The following is a 27,522-nucleotide window of genomic DNA, read 5'->3' as shown; positions in this document are numbered from 1 at the left end:
AAGAGGCTTTCCGTTTTTTTCCCCGTTTTTGTGCTCGTTGGGCTGATAGAAGGGGGTCCTTTCAGCAGTAATCTGCGATCATGAAAAGAACAGGAATGCACTGCGTCGATGGAGAGCGGGGAGGGCTGCCGGTGAACCTAAAAGTTGTAAAACAAGTGTCAAAAATGCAATCACGTTGAAAAATAAGACATCGCTCTGCAAGTTCATGCGGGCGGCTGGCTGCCTTCTCCTCCCGACACGCCTGTCTGCCGCAGCTCGTCTTGTTCTGCTGTAATTATACCTTCACACTGCAAACTGGGGTTTAAAAAAAGCTACGAGTTCAGGAGAAGTTGTGTTTGCCATGCACCCTTAATCCCCCTCCCCAAAATTTGGAACTAGCCAGAAAAATGTAGGAGCGATTTGGACCCCCGGGTTCGCTGCCTCCTCCAGTTGAACCGCATTATGACGAATCTCTGCTCGGACATCACCACCATACACCGGATAACAATACTCGTGGGGATTCTTCTAGTAGTTTGGCCCCGATCTGTCCTGAAGGAAGCATCTCTATGACAAAACAAAAAACAAGAAATCCAAGTTCTGCCGGGGAGAAAACCGTTTAGTTGCTCGTCGTGCTAAACTGAGCACAGCAGGGGTCGGAGCCTGTTAGCCAACCGAGCAACTTAATTGGGATCCACACCGCTTGTTTCTCACCACGCCGAGTTATTACACTTGAGTGCCCGGGCTTCGGAAGCGCAAAATCAAACTCAGCTGGGCTGGAAATTGACTTTTGGAGAAATTCGTTCATATGAGTCACCTTCAGGGGCTTTCGGTGGGCTAAAGCCGTGCAGGTGAACGATGCGTTCTTTATTTTTGAACGAATTAAAATATTAAGCAACCTGAGCTCATCAGCAGCCAATGAAAACGGGAGTAGAGTAGTAGATAACAAAAGGTCACGAACAACACACAATGGCCCAATATAAACTGTCAGCGATGTTAAGATAAATGCTTCTATTTTTAGTTTCACCTGAAAGATTGGAAAGGAAAAGAAGTTCAAACGCCCTAAATATGCCCATGTACACACGTCTGCACGCATTCACGATACAAATCGCCTGCTCCATTAGGCTATTATCCCATTTCCATTGAACAAAAGGGCACTTTACAATAAGAAAGGTGAACGATCGAGTGCGCATTTTCAGTGAACAGAGTCTGGTATTGACGTCCTCTTGTCGCCTGGTGATCGGCTAATGACGGTGATGGAGATAACGGTACAATTACTGGTGACGCCGGAGATGAATCGGGAATGACGACAGGCACAACATACAATGAGCCAGAGATGTGGGCAAGTAGGCGCGCTGAAATCGAGCTAATACGTCGCAATTTTAGCTCCGGGACAATTGAAATATCCGGTCACACCAAGGAAAGCCTTAAACATGCTTCAGAAAAACAGAGAGGCAGAGATACTCAACATAAAAATAGATAATGAATAGTGTTGATAGATAGATTTTGGTATAGTAGGCAGGATTCGATAGATAGATAGATAGATAGATAGATAGATAGATAGATATTAAAAGTAGGACACTCTTAAAAGCAAAGGTGCCAATGTGGTTCTTCAGAACAATGCCACGGGTGAACCCTCCCTTTTTGACTCCTAAAAGTACCATCCACATCAAATTTCCAGAAAGAAATTCTAATTGATTTAGATTTGTAACAGACTCCATAAATAAATGTGAAACATATTTGTGAAATACACAGTTCAGCCTTCCTGGATCAGTCAGTGTTCTGCTAATTAGCATTGACATTAAAGATTTCTATTTTGTTTTCATTTTAGGAATCTTTTAAAAGCCCAAAAGAATGAGTTCTGCATGTAAAGAATTCCCAGAGTTCAATGGTTCATTGCCAAACAATGTTTCTATGAGGAACCTCACAATAAAGAAAATGCTATTAAACATCCAGTATTTTTAAGATAGATAGATTTAGACCAGTGCTTCTCAATTATTTTCTGTCATGCCCCCCTAGGAAGAAGAAAACATCTCGCGCCCCCCGCGCAAATATAAATAGTATCATTTGTCTATAAAATTGTTATAAGTACACCTCTGCATAACATTGTATCCTTATTAACATATAAGAGAATAAAAAAAGAAAGAAATATGGACCAATTTACAACAAAGAATAGCTTTATTAAATGTAACAGAAAAGATTTAAAGTGCATTCGAAATTCAAAAAAAATTTAAAATAAAAATAAAAAAGCATGTTCCCCAAGGTCAAACGCGCCCCCCTTGATGGCGCGCCCCACTATTTGAGAAACACTTATTTAGACAGACAGACAATTGAGAGCACTATATATAATATATAAGCCCATGATCAATTTCCAGGTTGTAGAGTATGTCATATTATAACATACAATAACATTCTCAAATATTAACAGATAGATAGATAGATAGATAGATAGATAGATAGATAGATAGATAGATAGATATGAAAGGCACTATATAATAGTATAGTAGATAGTACTATACAATGCAGCTGGCTCTAAATGCAGTTTAACTAGTTTAAGACTGTCATGTTGTGTTGGGGTGCCTACTTAATTATGACATGATCTTAAATTATATGTGTTGTATACAACAGGTATTGTTTCAGAAAGAATACTCATTCCATTTTAGAAAACAATGGACAAGGAAATGAAATTACCCCTACAGCATTATCCTACACCATTTATGGCAGGCTAGGCCACACCAAATAAAAACATTATAAAAAATATTGAATTTTAAACAGGCCTTTATTTACAATTAAATTACAGTAACAGTCTTATTAACAGAGAGCAGTAAACAACATATATAAAATATTTACAGATTTCAGGTTTTTAACTCACCTTTTACCACTAGACATATATTTACCATAACTTATAAAACATCATTTATACCCGAGATTTCTTTAAATGAATCTTTTTGAGCACTGGGGCAATTCTTGAAAAATGAAAGATAGTAAATGGTGTACAATATTGTTATTTTACCAATATAATTAATATATTTATCAGGCTAACCCTGGTAACTGTAGGTCAGTTTTTGAAATATGGCAAAGGAATGAAAGTGTAAATACAGCATGATATTCGACTTAGTGAAGCAGATATCTATAAACAGATACACTGTTACAATAAAGATGCTGTAATGGCATTTTACTGGCTTGTGGGATTCCGAAATGAGCCACTGCCCATCAAAGAACCATTGTATTCTGGGAAGGGTGTTTTTACATTTGATATTGGTTCTCTGGGTCCAGTAAAACTCTTTAGGGTAGTGAAAGATGGACAAAATCTAAACTTATCCTATGGCATTCACACCATGAACCTACTGGCAATTCACAAATCTATTATCATCTATTCAGATTTATATTTCTCAAGCCTGTTGTGTTTCTAAAAAAAAATTGTGTGGCACCTTTATTTTTAAGAGTATAGATAGATAGATAGATAGATAGATAGATAGATAGATAGATAGATAGATAGATAGATAGATAGATAGATAGATAGATTTTAATTTTAGCATAGATAGATAGATAGATAGATAGATAGATAGATAGATAGATAGATAGATAGATTTGGTATAGTAGCCAGGATTAGATAGATAGATAGATAGATAGATAGATAGATAGATAGATAGATAGATAGATAGATAGATAGATGAGCTCTCTTCACGGTGGACCTTTCAGTACCCCGAGATCCCTTCCGAGTCGGGCTGCTTTTTGCGGCGGCTCCATATATGGCCATGTTCTGAGCCTGACGCAGTACGACGGCAGTCCTTTCGCTGCACACTTTTAATGGCTACGCGCTCAGATTATACAAAAATCTGCCCGTGTCATTTGTTGGTTGTAACAGAAAACAAGTGTAGACATCAAATATATCGACTTTGAAATGCGAATCTATTTTCATGCCGTGTCTTTTCATAGCGGCTTTCCAGTAAATATAAATTATTCAGACATTTAATTGGTGAGCAATATGCTTTGCTTCGACACCGCTTTGTTTCTAGGCAGCAAAGGAGCCCAAAATATTATAAATAATAATTAAAGGCAATTAGCGGATACGATGTTTATTAAAACCCAACATCAGGGCCATTTCCTGAAATAGATCAGAAATCCTCGTGTCCGCGCTGAAGACGAGCCCGCGTTTGCGTTATTGATGTGTTGATTGTAATCTTATTTTATGTCATTTGTATTTTTTTTTAAGGTGGGCGGGGAGGGGGGTTGTTGTCTTAATAACTATTATAATCCTGTAGGTTACACATCTCCGTTTCGTAAGGTGCTAGCGGTGGTGGTGTCGGTGGGGGGTGGGGGGATTTGGGCTGGTGTCATTGCTGTTTCCTTTTATGGAAGAGCGGACTCTTACTGGCAGCCTTGTACCGTAATAGGCTGCTCGTTAATGCTTTAGGAAAAAAATCGTATTTGTTGCGCTTAACCCCTTTCTTGCGGAATCTAGCAGACCGCGATTAGACTCGAGGGATTTCATATACTAAATAATACAACACTTTAAGTTCGCGTAGGTATAATTGCATTGTCCTCCGGGGGTTAAAAAAAATCGGAATTTTTCATTCGTATTCTGCAACCTGTGAAATGCGATTCATTATAAGACTAATTACGCAGCAGCTGCACGCACTCTCCTCTAAAACGATTTCCTCTTCGTCGTTTTAGTGCACAGGACAAACGAACTCCGTATTACCGGACCGGCTTACGGGCTCCAGTGTAAAGCACCACCACACCTGGACGCCAAGTCGAAACCCTTTGGTTACTATGGCATTAATCCTCCGTGAGAGCTCTCTGCCTGCCAGGTCTGCGATGGCATTTCTAAATAACCTACAGGATGAGCCACTGGACTCGTGGACCAGGAGGGCTCTGACCTACATAGCTAATACCCTCTCACCAAAGCTAAATCTAATGGCATATTAACATCAGACACATTGAAAGAAGTGTGTACAACTACAGCGCCATAATCTGGTGTATGCAGATGGGTCACATTGATAATAAAAACGAAGTGCTGGAAAATAAAATAAGCTGCGTGGTGTTGAAGCAGCAAATCTACTTTTTGTCTGAAATTGCTTTCTAAAATGTACGCTTCTGTCAGGAAGGCAGAATGAAGATTTGCGTATCGGTTCGCCAAATTCTTCACATTTGAAGTAGCTTTCCAAACGTACTCCATGTTATCACGTTCACATCCCAACCCTCCGAAATATACTCGAGAAGAACCCATTGTTCAACTTTCATGGAAGCAGCAGCGGTGACGGCGCTGGTGCCAACCTTTTAAACTGAAACTCTTGTGTACGAGGCTCGTTTTGCGTGGTCGGTTTTAAAATGTCCACGACGTGACAACAACTAACGTGTTAAAACCCACCGATTTTGACGATGAAACCAGAGAAGTGCGTCGAAACAAACGGGTTTTCTCGAAAATACGTTAGAAGATGCTGATAAATTTATTCTTTAAGGTGACTCACGCGGAGCAGTCTTTATGTTTAAAGTTGGTGCAATGCGGCCGGGCAAATCTTCCGTTTCCCCGACGTTTTGGAATCGCCACCCGCATTATTCGGTGCAGGTGAAGTTGGCTGAAACGAGTACACCACTCCCAAGATCCGCTGTCGTTTCTTTTAAGATACGGAAAAAATGTTTAATTACAGTAGTTTTTCTCTCTTTTTCTCGACTTTTCCTTTCTGGGCTTTCACCGTTTTGACTTTTTTTTCCACCTTAACCTTTGTCTGTTGCACATCGATCTGAGAAACAAAGTCACGCAGCTCTGGAAAGGTTAAAAAAATCTAGATACTGACGTCTTTTTCTATGACCTATAGAATAGATTTAGTTGACATACGTTCACATAATGCACCTGACATCTTTTTTTTAACGAATGCTAAATTTATTAGGGGATAGAAAAGCCTGAAACTTATCGGTTGAGAACTCAAAAAAAATGTAAAACACCCTCGAGTTAATGATTTTTATATACGACCTGGAGTGCATTACATCAATGTCGAATAATAGTATAGAAATAAATGTCAGAAGGAGCACGTGGTTCGGATTTTCAGCACATAATCGACCCGAACTGGGAAATTGTTTAATTATAACTCTCATTATGTCCTGTCGATGTGTGTTGACTGGCGAGGGTTTATTGGCGGAAGGCTCCCGAATTTTACAAGCTTTAAGGAAAGGATGAACGGATTCGCCGGGAGTGATCATACTATAACACCACATCGTTTTCTGAAGTTCCTCTCATAAGCTACGTGAAGGTCCTTTCTGTCTCTCGTTACTTTTATCATTCCTTTTTTTTGGCAACAGCGAAGCTCTCGTTTCATTCCATTCCATTGCTGTAGCTCCCTCTTGCAGCGCACGGCAGTGCTGCACCCCAGCCGAGTGACAGCGCGGCTCATGCATAGCACCAGTACCCCCTCGTGACGTCACGTGCCCAGCTATTTGCATGAGCTCTTCTGCAGCGGCAGCCAGTAGATCAGTCAGTGTGCGTTGAGCTTCTTGCCAATGATCACTACGTTAGGAAAGCAGCTAGCGAGAGCGCGAGATCGAGCAAGCGAGCAGGAAAATTAGCAGGACAAATCCAGAGAGGAGGGTGGAAGTCGGAGAGAAGGTCGTTTTCTTCGAGCGCTTCAAAACCACCCAGCAAACAAACATGGAGCTCCCAGCCGCCGGAGAGCACGTCTTTGCGGTGGAAAGCATCGAAAAGAAACGAATAAGAAAGGTAAATAAAACGCGTGTTCCAATATTCCAGGCTGGAAAAGGGGGCAAAAAAAAGCAGTGGAAACCAAGAGCGAAATGAAGCGGGGCTCACTTTCCGCCTTCTTCGCCGGTGACGTTGCCTGGCTTTGCAGCTTTTGAATTTTTTTTTATAATTATTATTTTTTTTTAAACAGGGACGGATCGAATACCTGGTGAAGTGGAGAGGATGGTCTCCTAAGTAAGTCTGCTTTTCATTATTCCTGCTTGTATCCAAGTGCACTGCAAACCCGCCTTTGACAACCTTCTTAACATTTCGCAAGGTTTTTTTTTTTTTTTTTTTTTTTTCCTCTTTGCATCAGCGCAATGTTACCATCACTAATGCATTCAAATGGAAACGCCGGGGCAGCTAATCCAGTTTTAATTAATTTATTTTTTTTTAATTAGCTGCGTATACAGTGTGCATGTCGGAATAAAATGGCTTCTTTCCATTACAGATTTGGGATTTTTCGTTGCATTAAAGAATAAACTAGAATAAGGCGCGCTTTTACTTTAAATCTGACAGCGCAGGAAAAAAGGGGGTCTTGACGCTGTCGCGTTCGCAGAGGCAAGACTTCTCGGAGCTCGTGTGGATTTTAGTATTAGCCTACACCACATTTAGTTGGAGCTGGGCGGCCGGGTTCTCTTTTTAAACAGCACTTTTTGCAAAGTGAAATTTGAATCGGACGGCTGTAGTGTTTAGTAACTCGCAGCTCTTTGAAATGACATGTTAGCACCACGAAGAGGAACTGAGCATATAAAGTTACAGGGCTGCGGTCTTGGCGTGTGTGTGTGTGTGTGTGTGAGCGCGCGCGCGAGTGTGAGTGTGCGGGTTTCTGCGCGCATACTCCGTAAACACCGGCCTGTTAAACGTGGAACATCTGAAGATGATAGTAAACATCACCGAGGTCTGTCCTTCCACCCACCCATCAATCCATTCATTGGTTTTTGTAATGGTTGTTGGCAGTCACACACTACACACCAGAGGAACCGATCCTGGATTAGATGCCCTGTTGCACACACGGACAGTTCAGGATTTACCACAGAACAGCCACCAACAACTGCAACATAAGAACCCGAGAAAGCTGACAAACGACAGGATACCACTCAGTCCACCAAGGTGGTTGCTTTGGCTAATAGTTAAGCTGTCTCCATCTCTCATCCCAATTCTTTCTTAAAGGCTGCCAGGGTTTCTACTTCAATGGCATCAGAAATCATTCTTCTTCTTCTCCTTCTTTTGGGCTGCTCCCGTTAGGGGTCGCCACAGTGGATCATCTTTTTCCATATCTTCCTGTCCCTGCATCTTGCTCTGTCACACCCACCATTTGCATGTCATTTCTCTAACCACATCCATAAACCCCCTTTTAGGCCTTCCTCTTATCCTTTTACCTGGCAGCTCTATCCTTAGCACCCTTCTCTCAATATACTCAGCATCTCTCCTCTAAACATGTCCAAACCAATGCAATCTCGCCTCTCTGGTTTGGTCTCCCAACTCTCCAATGTGGGCTGAGCCTCTAATGTCCTATTCCTGTCCATCCTCATCACACCCAATGCAAATCTTAGTAACTTTAACTCTGCCACCTCCAACTCTTACTCCTGTGTTTTGGTCAGTGCCACTGTCTCCAGCCTTAAATCATTCGACTCCAGCATCTCAAATGTGGAGCATTTAAGTGGGCAGTGTGGTGTAGTGGTTAAGAATATGGACTGGGGGCAGGGGTTCAAATCCCACAGGTGACACTCTGTGACCAACAGCAAGCCACTTCATCATCTTCTGCTCCAACTGGAAAAACACAAAAAATGTGGAACCAACTGTATGTCAAATGTTGTAATTCACCTTACGTAAAGTTATCAGACAAGAAATGAGAATTTAAGGAGGCTTACTCAGCGAGGAGGAGTTTTGTGACTTTCAATTTTAGACTCCATGATATTTGGGAACAATTAAGTGGATAGGACTGGTGAGCTTTCTTGGGCTGAATGGCCTTTTCTTTTCTCGATTGTCCCAATGTCCTTTACAGCATTACATCTTTACCATTAGGCTCTAATGTCAGTCAGGCTAAGTGTGAGGACCTTGAGAGACATTTGGAGAATTTGCAACCAATTCAATCTCCTCTACTGTGTGACACTAAGGCAGTCAGCAGTATTATTATTATTTATTTGGCGGACACCTTTACAACATTTCCAAGATACGATTGGTTCCGTTTTTTTCCAATTGGGGCTCACACATGTGAAGTGACTTTCTCAGGGTCCCACCATGTCGGCAGCAGGATTTGAACCCACAATCACAAGGATTGAAGTCCAAAGCCTTAACCACTTTTCCACACTGTATTAAAATTATCCATAACAGAATGTGACATTGCAACCAATTTAGAATACCCATGCTGGTTTTTTAATGGCACTTTAAGGTTCTCCGTGGTACCACTGCTTGACAAAGAAACATTTTATTCTGTAAAGGGGTAAAATTGGATCTGTGGGCAATGGAAAGGTCCCTAATATGTGGAACATAACAGAAATCTGTAATGTAAAGTATGCTAAGAGGATAGCGACAGACCAAGAAAGTGTCCATTAGTTTATCCACAGCCTCCTACTCCACCACTGTTTGAATGCCATTTAACATTAATGTTGTCCAAGAAGAGACATTCAACAATTAAGGTATATTAAAACTGCTGTATTTACAAATGTTTGTACCAATTTAGGCTTTTATGTTTAATTTTGCTCATTTGACTTACTAGGCCAGGATGGTGGTAGTTTATTATAATATATTTATTTTTTTTATTTTTATTAATTTTATTACAATCCATACAAAGCAATCAAGTTTTTACAAAAAGAAAAATTGAGTTAAGAACAGATCGATCCCCAGCTTCTGTAACCAAAAAAATAAAAACATTGGGACAAATAAAGATCTGTGGATTGTACGTCTTCCTGCTTATCTTTCTGATAGTCAGACTGATAGGAACAGGCACTATATAACATAGAATGACAGTGCTATTATATATATTGCCTTTCATAGATAGATTGGAATGGTACTACATAATAGATAGACAGACAGACAGTTCCATTATATAGTGCCTTGCATAGATAGATACCAATGCTACTGCATAATACATGTTTCATTATATAGTGCCTTTCATAGATAAATATGAAAGGCATATATACAGAGTGATATTTCATATCTATCTATTGTATAGTGCTTTTCATATCTCTATCTATTATATAGCACCTTTCATATCTCTATTATATAATGCATTTTCTATTGTTCTATCTATCTATTATATAGTGCTTTTCATATCTATCTATCTATCTATCTATCTATCTATCTATCTATCTATCTATCTATCTATCTATCCACACACCCTGCCCTCCGAGTTTAGGCTCATGTCAGTTTGTGTCCAGCAGTTGTATTTACCCGTCAACTCTCTGTATCCCTTGACAGATACAGCACATGGGAGCCGGAGGAAAACATCCTTGATCCAAGGTTGCTGATTGCTTTTCAAAACAGGTGAGATCAACGTCCAGCGCGCTTGCAGTTTTACCATAAATGGTAAAGCCCAGCCCCCGCCTTGCACTAACTGCAGCTCCACCCCGCCCCTTGTGGTGAAGTAGACCGTCTGTCTGTCTCCGCTCTACTTTGCTGCTCTTCTCGAAAGCGATTTGGAGCGTCTGAATTAAAATGGAAATGACTATATAATTAGGAATGCAGTGTTTCTTTCCATCCCCCTAAGAGCCCCCCGCTTAATTGACGCGCGTTTAATTCTCCTGGGGCTGACTGAGTAAAAGAGCTTGGCCACAAATGCGACTGCTAGCATCACCACCAGCGGCCGGCGCACAGTCGACTTTATGGAGCTGTAACGTCCTTTACAGAATCACAATGGTGGTTGGGGGGGTGGGGGCTACTACTAGAGAAATGAAGAGGTGGCACCTTTTTTTAACTGTTATTTCTACTGACCCTGAACAGAGCTGGACTTGCAGATCCATGCAGCCTACTATTCCGAGAAAAAAAAAAAAAGAAGCCTGGTGTCATTCAGCTGCTTCGCTAAACCTCTGGAGCCGACCATTAACTCCTTCAAGGCCAGAATACAAATGAAACTCGGCTCGTTCATGTTGACTACTTTACGATTGCCTGGAGGAAAAGCAATCTGTTTTTGCAGTGCACTCTTGGTGGAATTATGGGATGCCGACGCGTTGGGCTTACTGAGGCTGACAGAGTGGCCTGAAGGATCCGTTCTAATAATTTCAAGCCCACCATTGCTGGCAAGCATACTCTGTTTTTTTGTGTGTGTGTGTGTGTGTGTTAGCCCTGCTGGTGGACTGGCCTTTTTTCTTTTTTTTTTTCCATCTGCCGAGTTTTAAGTTACATGACCTTAAAGCTTAGTTGTTTCACCGTGGAGGAAAATAGTGCTTTACTGGTGAACTGAAACAACCTTTAAGATGGGCCTGAATGAGCTGTGTGGACAACGTAGCTAAACAAAAGAGCTGGATAGACTGAATGGTCTCCTCTTGTTGGTCAAGTTTCTGATGTTCTTCTATTATGTTTTAAAGTTCCTTTAATGCAATCTTTATCAGTGAAAACGTTCTCCTTGAACACCTTTCATACACATCAAACACCAGGGGAAGGTGGAAATGGAGATGGCGGTAAGCCGGTGATGGACAGCTGGCTTGTTTTCTTTGCTTCCTGAAGCAGAAACTTTGCAGTGGATGCACATATATATCTCCCTCATGGCCATGTGTGTAGAAAATCCCTTAACAATACCACAATACTTTCTAGAAATCTAGAAATCTTGCAATGCTGCTCAAGGTTGGGTCCCTTCAACTGCAATTTAATGTGGGGGTCTCAAAGTAAAAGTGTTTTTGAGCTCAGATTGTGCCTAGATTTATAGGCTATCGGTTGGACAAAACAGGCCAATGATGCAAATAAATCAATATAAATTAAAAAAAAAAAAATGTGTTAATACATCTAAATATGAGCACTTTGGAGGTAGTAGTGACTAAAAATGCTTCTGCTTAATGTGTTCTGTTTTATTCTACAGAGAAAGGCAGGAGATGATGCTGGGTTACCGCAAACGGGGTCCAAAGCCTAAACACCTTCTCGTTCAGGTAAACTTTTTTTCCTTTTATTTGACAATAATTAATCATCCTGTGTATGCAAGAATTAAAAGAAGAAATTCAAGTTTGGTTGGCTTGTTGTTGACGGGCACCTACAGTATGCCTACCGCATTCCGTTCAGGGTGTGAAACTGAGTTTGCATTTTGAACTGTTCTGGCATCTCAATATGCTGGTGTTTTTGTTTTGTTTTTTTTTTTTTGTACAGCTGTGCTTGAAAGTTTGTGAACCCTTTAGAATTTTCTATATTTCTGCATAAATATGACCTAAAACATCATCAGATTTTCACTCAAGTCCTAAAAGTAGATAAAGAGAAACCAATTAAACAAATGAGATAAAAATATTATACTTGGTCATTTATTTATTGAGGAAAATGATCGAATATTACATATTAGTGAGTGGCAAAAGTATGTGAACCTCACGGATGATCAGTTAGTCTGAAGGTGAAATTCGAGTCAATGGGATGCCAATCAGGTGTGAGTGGGCACCCTGTGTTATTTAAAGAACAGGATCTATCAAAGTCTGCTCTTCACAACACATGTCTGTGGAAGTGTATCATGGCACCAACAAAGGAGATTTCTGAGGACCTCACAAAAAGAGTTGTTGATGCTCATCAGGCTGGAAAAGGTTACAAAACCATCTCTAAAGAGTTTGGACTCCACCAATCCACAGTCAGACAGATTGTGTACAAATGGAGGAAATTCAAGACCATTGTTACCCTCCGCAGGAGTGGTCGACCAACAAAGATCACACCAAGAGCAAGGCACACGTGTAATAGTCGGTGAGGTCACAAAGGACCCCAGGGTAACTTCTAAGCAACTGAAGGCCTCTCTCACATTGGCTAATGTTCATGTTCATGAGTCCACCATCAGGAGAACACTGAACAACAATGGTGTGCATGGCAGGGTTGCAAGGAGAAAGCCACTGCTCTCCAAAAAACATTGCTGCTCGTCTGCAGTTTGCTAAAGATCACGTGGACAAACCAGAAGGCTACTGGAAGAATGTTTTGTGGACGGATGAGACCAAAATAGAACTTTTTGGTTTAAATGAAAAGCGTTATGTTTGGAGAAAGGAAGACACTGCATTCCAGCATAAGAACCTTCTCCCATCTGTGAAACATGCTGGTGGTATCACGGTGTGGGCCTGTTGTGCTGCATCTGGGCCAGGACGGCTTGCCTTCATTGATGGAACAATGAATTCTGAATGATATCAGAGAATTCTAAAGGAAAATGTCAGGACATCTGTCCATGAACTGAATCTCAAGAGAAGGTGGGTCATGCAGCAAGACAACGACCCTAAGCACACAAGTCGTTCTACCAAAGAATGGTTAAAGAAGAATAAAGTGAATGTTCTGGAATGGCCAAGTCAAAGTCCTGACCTTAATCCAATCGAAATGTTGTGGAAGGACCTGAAGAGAGCAGTTCATGTGAGGAAACCCACCAACATCCCAGAGTTGAAGCTGTTCTGTACGGAGGAATGGGCGAAAATTCCTCCAAGCCGGTGTGCAGGAATGAGCAAAAGTTACCGGAAACGTTTAGTTGCAGTTATTGGGGGTCACAGCAGATACTGAAAGCAAAGGTTCACATACTTTTGCCACTCACAAATATGTAATATTCGATCATTTTCATTAATAAATAAATGACCAAGTATAATATTTTTGTCTCATTTGTTTAACTGGTTTCTCTTTATCTGCTTTTAGGACTTGAGTGAAAATCTGATGATGTTTTAGGTCATATTTATGCAGAATACAGAAAATTCTAAAGGGTTCACAAACTTTCAAGCACAACTGTATTTTTATATATTTGCAATTTCATCATCTTATTGATGTGTGGAGCATAAGCTAAAAATCAGAAAGAAGACCATCATGCACATGCAGGTCTGTCTAGTTTATCCCTTCTCCTGGTAACTGCAGATGTCTTGTGGGAAATGCCTGATTAAGCATGACACTGGCCTGGCATATCCTTGTGAAGAACGATCATGTGAGCAAAGACCTGGGAGAGTCCTTGATATATGAGCCTAATGGCCTGGGAAGTGGACCCTAGGGGTGGTGATGGATGGGGGAGTGGTGTTGGTGTTTAAACTGCTAGAGAATTCCGAAGTGGTCAGACATGTCACGTGGACATTGATCACTTTCAGTATTTAATAGTAGATGCTAGAAATGCTGAGCTAACCGGGGAGGAACAAATGCCGTTAAAACCTTCACTCATGAAGCATGGTGACAATCTGGCCAGAAGACCTAGATGGGCTTAGCAGACCCCCCCAAAACATTTCCTAAAGGAGCAGTAAAGTGTTTCTCTTGAATCATCAGTAGGCCGCATGCCTCGCTTGTTTTTCTAATTTCTTGCCTCGCCAGCGCATACCTTGATTTGTTTGTTCAGCCGATAGTAAGAATAACTTCTGTTGAAGAACTCGAGACAATTTGTTGTTTTCTTTTGGTTTATTTTATTTTTTTTACCATATTTTCCAAATAATCCCAAAAAACGTTTAACTCGTGAAAGACATGGACCTATGGTTCTAAAATAAAATGCAAATACACCTTTCTCTTAAAGTCCACAACATATCTGGTCATATGCTTTTCTATTGAGACCAAGATGAAAGTTCTAGCCTGAGTAGGTCACGGGGGATAGTGTGACAGACTGACAGACTCGGTATAAATTGTATATCGCATCACCTCTTGTAATCTTTTGGTATTGATTTATTTGTTATGGAGTCTCTACTGGAAGAAATCAAAAAGCAGTCGGGAGCATAGATCAGCGTACGGATCACCTCAATGAAATGAATGCAGTCAACAGTTATAAGTTTGTTGTCATTAATAGTAAACTGAACTGGCTAACCAATTCAGTGATGCAGCTTTTAGCTTGTGATATACGTACCTTACACAGTTCATTTAACCTGAAGGAGATTATCAACGTCACATATATTACCAGCAACGGCATACTGCATGATAACGTGCCGTGAATACACTTGACTTGAGCGTCCTCTGTACGTTTTAGCACTTGTCAGCTCCTGAGCAGCTCTTCTTTTCTCCACCCTAGCGGCCCGCTTCTTCTCTTCCTTCAACGGCATCTTTTCGCATTAAAAGTGATTAAGTCAGTGTTTGTTGTTGCAATGACTTTGTACATTTTCCTTAATTTTTCACTTAAGCTGGCACTTAAGTCTTCAATCTGCCTCAAGAATCCATTTAAGATATGAAGAGGTAGGGGAAGAGACGGCGAAGGTGGTAGGGATGAGAATGGCGCCCGTACGCATGTGCCACATGGCCGCCCTGCTGGCCACTGCTGAGAGTTGATTCTACAATAAATTAAAATAAAAAACGGGAACAACCTTGGAGGTCAACCATCACCCCGAAAGCGGATCGTAGACGTCACGTAGTATATGTGTACCAAATTTCAGGCCAATCGGTCAAACGGTTTGCGAGCTACAGGTGAATTAAAGTCCTGGACAGACAAAGCGACAGCCACAGTAGCGTATTATATATGAAGAAATGTCAACAGACAATTATTTAAATCGTGGGGTCCCCAACTCCAGTCCTGGGGGCCGCAGTGGCTACATGTTTTCATTCTAACCCTTTTCTTAATTAGTGACTTTGTGTTTGCTGCTAATTAACTTCTTTTAAATTAATTTTAATTGATTTGCTCTTGAAGACTCAGACCCCTTAATTGTTTCCTTTTCCTTAATTAGCAGCCAAGCAGCAATGAGATATAAAATGTTTCCATCATACAATATCTGAAAATAAAGAAAAATAAAGGTCTCGGGAATGTTGCTCTGCTCAGGTCCCCAAAACATTTTACCAGTGTGCTCTTAGAAAAGAGAAAATCAACAATTTCGGAAATTTCTGCTATTACACAATGAGAGCAGCACCAAGCCATGGAATTAAAGAACGGGTTTAATTAACGACAAGAATCGGCACCTAATTAGGCAACTGGTCGGAGTTTGAGGCCCTGGCTTAGTTGGTCTTCTTTAAGGAAAGAAATGAAGCAATTCAGTAGAACAGTGAAGAAATTCAAGGCAACAAATCTTTAAAAATAAGTCCATTAAAATGAAAGGTAAAGGAGTTAATTAGCAGCAAAAACTGGTCACCAATTAAGAAAAGGGTTAGAATGAAAACCTGCAGCCCTCCAGGACCAGAGTTAGAGACCAATGATTTAAATCATTTGATGTGAACCAACGATTTATGAAACACAATTCATGTTGCGGGCGGCACAGTGATGCAGTGGTACACTAAGGGAACCAGCCTTCATGAGTTTCCTCTGGGTTCTCCATTTTCTTCCTTTAGTCCAAAGACATGCAAGTGGATTGGTGATACTGAATTAACACTAATCTATGGTTGCTGTGCGTGTGTTTGATCTGCGATGTACAGGCGGCCTGTCTAGGGTTTCTTCACTCCTTGCGGCCTATGCTGACCCCACCCAGACCCCACTCAGGACAAAGTAATTCAGGTTGTCCAGTGGAGAAGGAAACATTGCTTTTCTGAAGTAGGGTGTGCTGCAGTATTTCCAAAATAAGCCTTCAAATTACCATAGAAAGCATTCGGAAAACACACTGAAAATGTATTTTGTTAACCATCATTAAATATTTGTTTATCTCCATGCATAAATAGGAGAGTTAGAAGGAAGAAAAGACAGCTTTGCAGGAAAAAGGGTGTTCCCTTATGCAAATATCCTACCTTTATGCAAATTTAGAATGGGTGCCATTATGTGCTTTGGGCAATGCAACAATCATTTACTAAATAATCTTCCACATTTAGGAATTGATATTGACTGCCAAAAAAATGACTTGCCGTAAATGTAAATTTTCATCTATAGGGTGGTCCAGATCTAATTATTTTCATTACGCTATAACTTATTAAGTTTATTACATAGAAAATCGCCTGAAAGATCCCGGACCATCGAGAAGTGTGCAAACTGACGACATGAAGAATCATCTTTGTGCCAAACTGGAATCGTCCCCGCATAAATCAAAGTCATCCAGACGATCTGGATCTGCATAACTAGATCTGGACCACCCTGTATTTATCTGTTTAATATCATTATTTACTGCAACAGTTAATTGTATTATAGTTTATTAACCGTGAAAATATACAGTTAATCAAATGTATTTTAAAAGTGTTTCATATCTGTGCCTCTGTCTACTTTTCATACCCATCTCCTTCACAGGACTGCCAATCTGTCCCATGCTAAACATCCTTCTTTATTTATTTGCAGCTTCCCGCTTTTGCCAGGCGTTCCGGCATCCTCTCCGGACTCCAGGAAGCTACCATGGAAGCGGAAATAACCAAGACAGAGTCGATGCAAGGAAGCAAGATTCAGCAGCAGCAGTACCAGCTCAACAGCAAAAAGCACCACCAGTATCAACCCAACGGCAAGGAGAGCCAGGTGGAGCAGCAGATTAATGGCAAGAAGAAATACTACTACCAGCTCAACAGCAAGAAACACCACCACTATCAGCCCGACCCCAAGATGTACGACCTCCAGTTTCAAAGGAGTAAAGAATCCAATGGCCAGGTGCATTTGGAGCACAGCAGAACTTTGGGTGCGCCAATGCGGCCCAAATGGGTCAACAGTAAAGAGACGGGCTGCCTGGCTCAGGTCAAAGACCTTTCCTTGGATCTGAAGAAGGTGCCAGTTCAGCACGCTGTAACGGAACAGGCCGAGAAACCAAATGGAGTTACGCATGCCGGCAGAGATGTACTGGCCAACGGGATTGGGAGTAAAATGAAAATTGTCAAAAACAAAAACAAAAACGGTAGAATTGTTATTGTCATGAGTAAGTACATGGAAAACGGAATGCAGTCGGTGAAGATTAAATCCGGGGAACCTAATGCTGATCGTCAACCCCAGGAGCGAAAGACCGACATGTCAGAGAATATCCCAGAAAGGATTAAACTGCTTGGCGTTGAAAAAACAGAAAACGGTCACATTAAGGAAGCAGAAGGATTACAGACAATTAGCTGTTCGGAATTTAAAACTGGACACTACATCAGGGAGGATGTAAAGCTGAGCAACGGCCTGGAAAAGGGGGCCCACGAAACGGAGAACGGGGCCGAGCCCCCGTCCGACGAGCCCCTCCAGCTGACGACCAAACCCAACTTGATACCGTGGCCCTTTGAGATGGGCGTGCTGTCTCGGGTAGACCAGAGGAGAGACGACACGGGCTTGAACGTGGCCCATTCCAGGAAACGCAACCTGTCGGAACCCAATGAGCACAGGGTGGGGGTCTCCAAAAAGTTTCTTGCCGCCAGGAGTATCAGCGCTCCTAGCAGTGCACCCCAGGTAGCCCAAGAAAAACCGGTCAACGGTCACTTCAACGGTTTCTATAACGGCAGCGGACAGAACTATGGGTTCGACGACCCGAACCCCGAGGAGCCTATCGACTTGAGCTTTGTGAAACCCCGGACTGAAACGGAGATTTGCAAGCCAGTCCAAGTGGAACCGGAGACCCCCGTCCCTCCAGAAACACAGCCCAACAAAGAGGAGCCCGTTTCTTGTTTCAAACCTTTCCTGGGAAACATTGTCATCACCGACGTGACGGCGAACTGCCTTACCGTAACGTTTAAGGAATATATCGCTGTGTAATTCTTTGCGTCGGACTCCACACGAAACGGGACCACGTCCAATGCCTGCTGCCTTCTAGAGAAAGCAAACGTGCATACTGCTTTTTTATTTTTATTTGACTAACTGGCTACAAGTCATTTGGTATTTACTGCACTTTGATCGACGGTTATTCAATTCTTTTTCTCTGCTGCTGCATTCCATATATGTGATTGTTTGATCCCCATCAGTGAAGTCTGCTTTCAAAGCACATTAATTGTTATGGATAAGCGATTAACGTGACATTGGACCTTGGCATCAAACGGTTATTGAAAGACAAACTCATTTAAAACTGTATGGCAGAAAAAAAAAATTATATATGTAAATGCTTGTACATATGTGGGAGTATTAAGTTAACTCACTGCTGGATGTTTTGGCTTTTGTTTCAAGGCACTTGTATAAAAATATGATTTACGAAAACCCCCCTCACCCACTCAACCCCATCCCATTGTGAATTTTCCCTACAAAGGCATCGCCGTTCGCTTCCACCAGAACCTTTACCAGACCACGTGTTCTCTGTGTCTGCAAGACGACACACTCGCGGACCCCTAAAAAAGGGCACAGGGTGACGAGGCTCATTCGTTGTTCATCCCCTTGTGCGTTTTGGATCTTCAGAGTGGACCCTCTGAAGCGTTTTGGAGAGGACGTGCTGTACTCCACATAGAGAAGATGTGCTTCTGCTTCATCTTTTGACTTTATTTATTTATTTTTTTGTTTTCTTTGTATTCCAGTGCCCCTCCTTGTAAATTTTTTGAGGGTCTTCTCAGTTTTGTTTTTTTTTGTTTTTTTCCACATATTATACTTGATGATTTCTTTGGCACTTTACACGACTTGTTCTTTAGGATAAAATTTGGCCCAGTAACGTGTTCTAAAGGCAGCGTTCAAAGCTTTCGAGAAGCCGCCAGTGGACTTTGTTTAGAAGAATTTTTTTTCTTTTTTTGTTTGTTTGTTTGTTTGTGAGCCTGAATGTGGGGGAGATAGATGCCTATGGGATGAATAAATCATATTTTTTTATTTTAATACTTTAAAAAAAAAAAAAAAGAATACTTTCTGTAAGTATACAGGTTTCTATAATTATATGCTGATGACCTATTTTACAGAGTGCTGCTAAACTGTAGAAATGTTTATACTTTAATAAGCTTGTTTTGTTTGCTTGAATGTATCGACAGAAATTTAAGACTTCATGGTACAATAATAATTTTTTTTTTTGCATTTAATTGCAATAAACTGTCCCTGGAATGAAGGGATCAGACCGTTTTTTTTTTATTATTATTTTTTTATTTTTATGTAAATTTTTTTTTTTTTTTTGTATCTAGCCGCCATATTGCAACTGCTGAAAAAGAAAAACAACAACAACAACATAAAAAAAGCCATGATTTTTGCAGTCACTTACAAATGAGCTTTATCTGTGTTTTTACATTTATATATGACAAAATACTCGATTCATGGTACAAATGTATTTCTGTGGATTTAGTGAAGTACAACTGATTCTGCAAAGGCCAGTTTATATTGTTGTAAGTGGGAACGTTTCTTTGTACTTTGCCAACTTTTGTAGCCTGACACATCCACCCCCCCAGCAATGCCCCCATACTGTTGCTTTCTGTCTATCAATGATGCTTAAAAAAAAACGCCACAGGACCGTCCTGCACAGTCAAACAGCTGCAATTCAAAGTGACCGCTTTATTTGTGAGTGTGCTGCAAACAATGTGAATCCTCTTCCTTCCAGCTGTAAGTGGTTCAGTTTTCTATTGGGCATATAATGCTTATTTAAATCTGAATAAATTATATACTTACAGTTTAATATAAAAAAAAAGAAAAAGTTTTGCTTCTGTTGTATTTTTCCTTCCCTAGTTGCCTGCATGCCTCGTTTTGAATAGCTGCACCAGTGTTGAATTCGGCCTAACGTGGATCCATTCTTTCCTTGTGCCACCGTAACTTTGATTGTGTCACACCCTGGCGGGTTTGTTGTGCAGGTGAACATCGGACACCTTTTGGTCTTAAAAGCGTAATGTCTCTTTAATGTCTGGCTCTTGTCGAACAATTGCTTAACCAAGAGCCGTTTCATGCTTTGAAGGCCTTGGTGCATGTGACGTTGGTTCTTTGGGCTTTGAAAAAGCTTCCCGGTTTGGGGACAAAACAGAAAGCTTGAAGGTGTGCTCTTAAAAATGCTGGTCCTTTTAATGGCATTTTATGGTTCTTTACCGGGTTGTGTTGTTCCTCGTGGAACTGTTGGGACACGTTCTCTGCATGTGATGTTGGGGCATTTCTGCGTTTTAATATTAAATAAATAACTGGGAGTGGTCTCCCCTAGGTGTGGCATGGTGGCACAGTGGGTAGCACTGCTGCCTCACAGTTAAGAGACCTGGGTTCGCTTCCTGGGTCCTCCCTGCGTGGAGTTTGCATGTTCTTCTTGTGTCTGTGTGAGTTTCCTTCCGCAGTCCAAAGACGTGCAGGTGCATTGGCGATCCTAAATTGTCCTTAGTGTGTGTGTGTTGGCGATTGTAAATTGGCCCTAGTGTGTGCTTGGTGTGTGGGTGTGTTTGTGTGTGTCCTTCGGTGGGTTGGCACCCTGCCCAGGATTGGTTCCTGCCTTGTGCCCTGTGTTGGCTGGGATTGGCTCCAGCAGACCACCGTGACCCTGTAGTTAGGATTTAGCGAGTTGGATGATGGATGGATGGATGGTCTCCCCTAGACTTTCTCATATACTCAGATATGAGGATGGATATTTGAGGAGTAAACCACAAGACAATGATTATATTTTTATATTATGTACACTAAAGAACCATCTTCTTCTTTGGGCTGCTCCCGTTAGTGGTCACCACAGCAGATCATTTGTTTCCATATCTTCCTGTCCCTGTCATCGCCAGCATGTCCTCTCTCATCACATCCATAAACCTGCTCTTTGGCCTTCCTCTTCTCCTCTTGCCTGGCAGCACTATCCTTAGCACCCTTCTTTCATTATACCCAGCATCTCTCCTCTACTCGCCTCTCTGACTTTGTCAGAGCTGACCCTCTAATGTACTCATTTCTAAGAACCATCAACAAATCAAATGAAATTAATAACATGCTGAACAATTATTATAATAGTAGAGTTGAATAAATTGGACTCTGCAGCTGCATGAATGAAAGAAGTACTACTTCTGGTTAGCAGAAATAGCCCAAAAGTTGATACAAATTCCAACATTTGAATTTTTAATTCCAACAATATAATTTACAGACACAGGGAGGTCTAAAACGTGGGGATTCGTCAATATCTCAAGACAGAATTTTTGAAGGATTCCAATACTTTCCCTATACGAGAAGGTAAAAAGCTGGAATCTTGAATGTATGGTGTGCTACCTAGCAGAACATCAACAGATTAAGAACACTTGGACTTGGCCTGTGTTGTTATATGCAGCAAGAGTCCTCTTAAAACTGGGACTTATTTATATTTCACAAATCTGTTACTATCTATTCCTGTTTTTGAATACTTTTTGGAGCCTGTCACACATCTGCTTACATAAAGGTTCTTTATGGAACCTTCATGCAGAGGAATCATTTTGGGTGGGCGGGTTCCCCCATTGCTTTGAAGAACCTTACTGGCGCCTTTATTTTTAAGTGTATGGTAAGTAGCGTTAGCGGTTGTGGTACCACGCAGTGCTAGTGTTGCTGATTCACAGTAAGGAGGCCAGGGTTCATGGCCTGGGTCCTTCCTTCTTGGAGTTTGGCCTGTTCTCCCCATATTCATGCTCCAGTTTCCTCCCACAGTCCAAAGCCATGCAGGTTCAGTGGTTTGGCGATGTGAAATTAGCTCCTGAGAGGTGTATGTGTCATTCATGAGAAGGTCTGGCACCCTGTCCAGGAATTGCACCTGCTTTACACCCAAGGATAGGCTCCAGCTTCCCTGTCACCCCATACTCAGGATGAAATTGATTTGGAAGATGGACGGGTAGATGTTATAGTAAGGAGTCCAACAACAAATAAAAAAATCTGAACTTGTACGAAGCAAGAGTCCTTTTCACATCAGGAGTCCATTGGGATTTCACAAATCTGTTGTCTACATATAGTTTTGGAGCCTGCTGTTGATATCATTAGATAGTTTGGAAGACGGATGGATGGATGGATGGACGGACGGTATAGTAAGGAGTCTACCAACAGATCAAGAAGGCCTGAACTTGTCTGCAGCAAATGTTCTGCTCAAATCAAGCATCCATTGGGACTTCACAAATCTGTTATCTATTCACGGTTACAGAACTTGATACCAATAAATAACATAATGGTTCTTTGTGGATCCTTCATGTGGATTGTTCTTTTGGTAACTAAAAATGGCATCGCTCTGAGGAAAGCTTTGGCACTTTTCTTTTTAAGTGTGTAGATGAATGGATGTCTATTCAGGATGGACTTTTAACTATAGACCAGAGTCCTTTTCAAATTGGAATGTATTTGAATTTCACAAAGCAGTTATTATACAGTATGTGTTCATGGTTATGGAGCATTCATACCAAAAAATAAATGAAGGTTCTTTGTAGAACCTTCTTGTGAACGGTTCTTCTTGGAACCAAAAGAGGTTTCGTGTGTGACATCGCCCTGAGAAACCACTTTGGCAACTTTAAGAGTGTACACAGATAGATGGTCAGTCTATCCATGGTGGACGTTCTAGGCAAAGGTCCTTCGCTAGTCAGGAATGAAATGGGATTGCACAAATGTGTTGGCATCTATCCATGGTTATGGAGAGTGCTATGGATTTAAATACAGTAAATAGAGGATCTTTGTGGAATCTGCATGAGGAAGGTTCTTTTCTGACCCAAAAAGTGGTTCCCTTATGGCATCACTATGAAGGACCACTTTGGCACCTTTATTTTTAAGAGTGTAGATGGTCAGTCTATATCATGGTGGTCTTTTAACTATACAAGACACCACTGAGATCCAAAAAAAGTCAGATTTGTATGACACTTTTTATAGGAACTTCTAAATACATGATGGTCGACATGGCCAGGCATTTATAAGCTCATAAGAATTGCGTCTTTACGCAGTGAAAAGAAAATGCCCACTCTTTGGTTTTTTGGTTTTTTTTTTTCATTCAGAAAAATATTGAAGTTTGTTATCAAACTGTTGTAAAATCCTGCGATGGGCTGGCGCCCTGTCCGGGGTTTGTTTCCTGCCTTGTGCCCTGTGCTGGCTGGGATTGGCTCCAGCAGGCCCCTGTGACCCTGTGTTAGGATATAGCAGGTTGGATAATGGATGGATGGATGGATGGATGTTGTAAAATCTCAAGATGCTCCCTGATGTGCTCGTGCCCATCCTTCTTTCTCGATCCGCGGTGCCCCTTCACCAATCAATTTGTCACACGACTTTTATCAGAGTATACAGTTCAAAGCGCTGATGAAAGTGGCTGAAATATTAACGACTTCTGGTCTTCAGTCTGCCATGGGAGGAAATCATCTGATAACCTTTTGGCATGTGCGAGTTTATTTGAGTTAAGCCCGACTATACAAGAGAGGAATCGTATTTTAAGATTGGGCTAGCAGTTCGCTTTATCAGTTGGGAGGAGATATGAACAGATCGCAACAGGACATTCGTCCATTTGTCGGAGTTGTTGTAAGCCATTTGGGGGACCGCAGGCTGGAATCCGCCACTCGGTGTTTAATTTTGACACAAACAAATGTGTACTAATATAGCTAAAATGACTTGAACACAAAAGATGGGAACATCTCGTGATGCTGCCTTATATGTCTACTTCTGTATTTGCCCGCACACACGCGATAACCGGACACTTAATGGCGTTTCAATAACCCTCGTGGGGCGCGTTTACCGATCAATCTTCGTGAATAACTAACGCTTAGTGTTACGAAGCTTTCGGGAAACACCTCAGGTGTGTCTGCTTGGAGGGTCTGTGGAGGACGGCTACACACTTAGGTGCGAAAACGGTTCTTCAGCAATTCCATATAGGAGGACCATGTATGGTTCCCAAAAGAATCATCCACAAGAAGGTTCCTGCGAACCTTTATATATTTAGATCCACAGCAGGTAACATCGTCATTTTTTCAAATAAAATTATTTTTGCTGCATACAATAACGCCGACTAAATTCAGGTTTTCTTGATCGGTTGTATCCTGCTAGGTGACCTACTAACGTTAAAGACTTCGGTTGTGTCCACATATTAGCAAACGTTTTCAAAGCCCAACTTCATGTGCGTATAACTCTTTCCAAGTCCGAAATGATAACAAAGAACCACACCGAGTAGTAAAATTCCATTAAGGAACCACAATTTCTAAGTGTGTGTGTGTGTGTGTGTGTGCCTGTCCTCTTTATACATCACTCTTAAAAACTAAAGGGGCCAAAGTGGTTCCTTATAGCGATGCCATCGGAACTCCATTTTTGGTCATCAAAAGAACCATCCACGTGAAGATTCCATGAAGAATTCTCTTTAATCCATGATAGAATCCATAAACAGACACGAATAGATGGTGAGAGATTCCTGAAATATTAATTGTGTTGTAATGGTAAAAGGACTCGCTGCATACAATAACGCAGGCAGATTTTCTTGTTCTGTTGTATCCTGCAAGGTACCCTACTGGACATTAAGGATGTCCGCATATTACAGGAGCTTTTTCAAATGCCAATGTACCAATTTCAAATGCAAAGAAGCCTTCCTAGAATTAAATGGTTGTTTCACCAGCATTGGATCCACACAACCCAATAAAGCACCCTTTTAGAACCAGAGTGCAGTTGTAAATCAAACATGTCGTACGGGATCTGCAATGCAATGATGGAACTGCACACCAAAGCGTTAGACGAACTCTTCAAAGTAAATACAAAGGAGGGTCATCTTATGCACTCGAAGGGGTGATGGCGCACGATTTTGTGGGATTGGAGTTGTGTTCTTTGTTCATTTTAAAATTCCCTTCCATTTTGTAAACGCGCTTAATCCCGGGTAGGGTCGCGGGAGAAGCTGAAGCCCACCTCAGCAAGCATCGGGCGCCCGCCAAAAGTAACCGATTGGGAGATCGCCAGTCCATCGCAGTTAAATTAGAACTGAGAACAGTGTGGAGTTTAGGGTCGCCAGGCCATCGCAGTCAGATTCAAATTCGAACAATGCGGGAAGTTGAGGTTTTAGGATACGAGGAAAGGAATTTGAAGTAAACAGGACAAGGCGGTGAATGGACGTGATAACATTCACCTTCTCCTGTATGCTCAAGTCAGCTGTTATGCTTTTCATTATAAAATTAAAAAAAAATGATCAAGAATGAATCAAATGGTCAAAAATTAATTCAACAATTTGGACGTGGAGTGCTTACGGTGTGCCCATCGTCTTTTAACCAGAAGTAATGGAGCTTTTAATTGCATCAGCGAGGCCACGGAAACAATATAAACTGCCTTACAAAACTAATAAACAACTCTATACGGATTAATTATTTGATGTTCGCATCTCCCGGGTTTACGCAAAACCATAAGAGTCTCTAAATGCATATCGATCAGCCCACAGTCCAACCAGAGGAGCTGCGTTACTCCTCACCCCAAGCCTGTGGTGTTGAAACTCACCCCTCGGGTATCGTAATTACAAACCTGAGTAAGAGTGGCACAATGGAAAAGGTGGTCGTGATTAGGCTAGAGAGGGAGAGAAAGCAAGGGTTGATATACAGGCGGGGGGCAGCACAGACGGTCGGCTCGGAGCGAGGAAACGGAAGAATATCATTTGAAAAAAAAAAAAAAAAGAACACAAAATAAAAAACAAAATAGCGATGCGAAGAGGGGCGGCCGCGGAAATCGGGCTTGAGGTAGAAATTATAAAAATGGAAAATCCCTTTGTAAAAATAACGGGTCTGTACAGGTAACCTTCAGTCTGCTTGAATGAGCACCTTAAACATTAATAAATCAACAGAGGTTAGTCCGTTTACAGCCATAGATAGATAGATAGATAGATAGATAGATAGATAGATAGATAGATAGATAGATAGATAGATAGATAGATTTTATTGTTAGCATAGATAGATAGATAGATAGATAGATAGATAGATAGATAGATAGATAGATAGATAGATAGATAGATAGATTCTATAAAATGCTGCTTTAAAATTGCATTTTATTGTGAAGTTTTTCAGAACCATTCCTTGTCAAAGAACCATTTCATTCTGGCAAGGTTTCTTTACATATACATGTGCCACTCTTTAATGTCTAGTAGGCAACAGGATACTGAGAGGCTCAAGAAAATTTTAACTGTGTGATTGCGTGCAGTGAGCGTCCATTTAATGCAAGAGCCTATTGGTCATTTCGCTTTTCTTTTTATTGTCTTGCTTTACAATCATTGTTTTCAGATTAGTGTGGGGTATTATATTTATTTATTTACTTACTTATCTATGTGTTTATTTTTTTAAAGAGCTTCTATAACAAAAAAAAATCCTCCTTGGGACAAATAAAGTTCTATCTATCTATCTATCTATCTATCTATCTATCTATCTAATGCTAAAATATATCTACCTATCTTTCTATCTGTTAATATTTTACAGGTTATGTATTGAACTAAACAAAGAGAGATTCTTCTTCAGACCTTCAGGTCAGGTTGGATGGTTCTTTTGGGAATCAACAATGGTTTCCGTATGACATCGCTCTGAAGAACTGCTTTGACACTTTTATTTTTAAGCGTGTATACACGCGTGTTTTACTAATTACGAAAATGTACAAAGCGCCCGAGAGATGAACCAATCTAAATCGCAGTTTCATGTGTGAACCGTCTCCGACAGCAAAGAATGTGCAAGCTAAACAACTAAAATAACCAAGTAATGAATTGCAGAGAACACGGACACGTCCTAAACACTGTAATAATGCAAGGCGTGAGCTCTCTAATTCACTTTCGGTTTGCACTGAAGGACTCCATAAACGGTCATGTGACAAGTATGGGCCTTGTAATGGTAGAGTCGTGAGGTGTAATTTAGCTCAAAAGCATTTATGCATATTTGAAATGTGAAAATCCTAGGCGTGACAAAAAACAATAATACTAGTAGTAGCTGTAATTGTCATCATCACCAGTACAATTAACTTTAGTAAACCTTCTGCGTCTTTGAATCACGGGTGTTTTAATGTGCGTTTTATTATTATTATTATTATTATTATTAACTTCTAAGCGTGGACACCATTTGAAATATTTTAC

The 27,522-nt window shown here is 41.0% G+C and overlaps 1 protein-coding gene across 1 annotated transcript; it reads left to right on the top strand.

Moving 5' to 3' along the window:
- The first annotated feature begins 6,412 nt into the window (after nucleotides 1-6,412).
- cbx4 (chromobox homolog 4 (Pc class homolog, Drosophila)) lies at nucleotides 6,413-18,951 on the top strand. Its single transcript, XM_039740136.1, has 5 exons — nucleotides 6,413-6,694; nucleotides 6,867-6,910; nucleotides 10,139-10,204; nucleotides 11,733-11,799; nucleotides 17,010-18,951. The coding sequence occupies exons 1-5, from the start codon at nucleotides 6,626-6,628 to the stop codon at nucleotides 18,378-18,380; spliced, it is 1,617 nt and encodes a 538-aa protein (XP_039596070.1). The 5' UTR covers nucleotides 6,413-6,625; the 3' UTR covers nucleotides 18,381-18,951.
- Nucleotides 18,952-27,522: the final 8,571 nt, after the last annotated feature.

This window comes from Polypterus senegalus, chromosome 17, assembly GCF_016835505.1.
Source record: "Polypterus senegalus isolate Bchr_013 chromosome 17, ASM1683550v1, whole genome shotgun sequence".
NCBI classification, from domain to species: Eukaryota; Metazoa; Chordata; class Cladistia; order Polypteriformes; family Polypteridae; genus Polypterus; species Polypterus senegalus.
The sequence above is the reverse complement of the archived record's forward strand: the minus strand, read 5'-3'. Positions and strand labels throughout refer to the sequence as shown.

Excerpts from the sequence above, each read along its gene's own strand:
- cbx4 (XM_039740136.1), top strand. The coding sequence starts at position 6,626 with ATGGAGCTCCCAGCCGCCGGAGAGCACGTCTTTGCGGTGGAAAGCATC. Across the intron at positions 10,205-11,732 it reads CTGATTGCTTTTCAAAACAG|AGAAAGGCAGGAGATGATGC; the intron begins GTGAGATCAACG and ends TTTATTCTACAG. Across the intron at positions 11,800-17,009 it reads CTAAACACCTTCTCGTTCAG|CTTCCCGCTTTTGCCAGGCG; the intron begins GTAAACTTTTTT and ends ATTTATTTGCAG.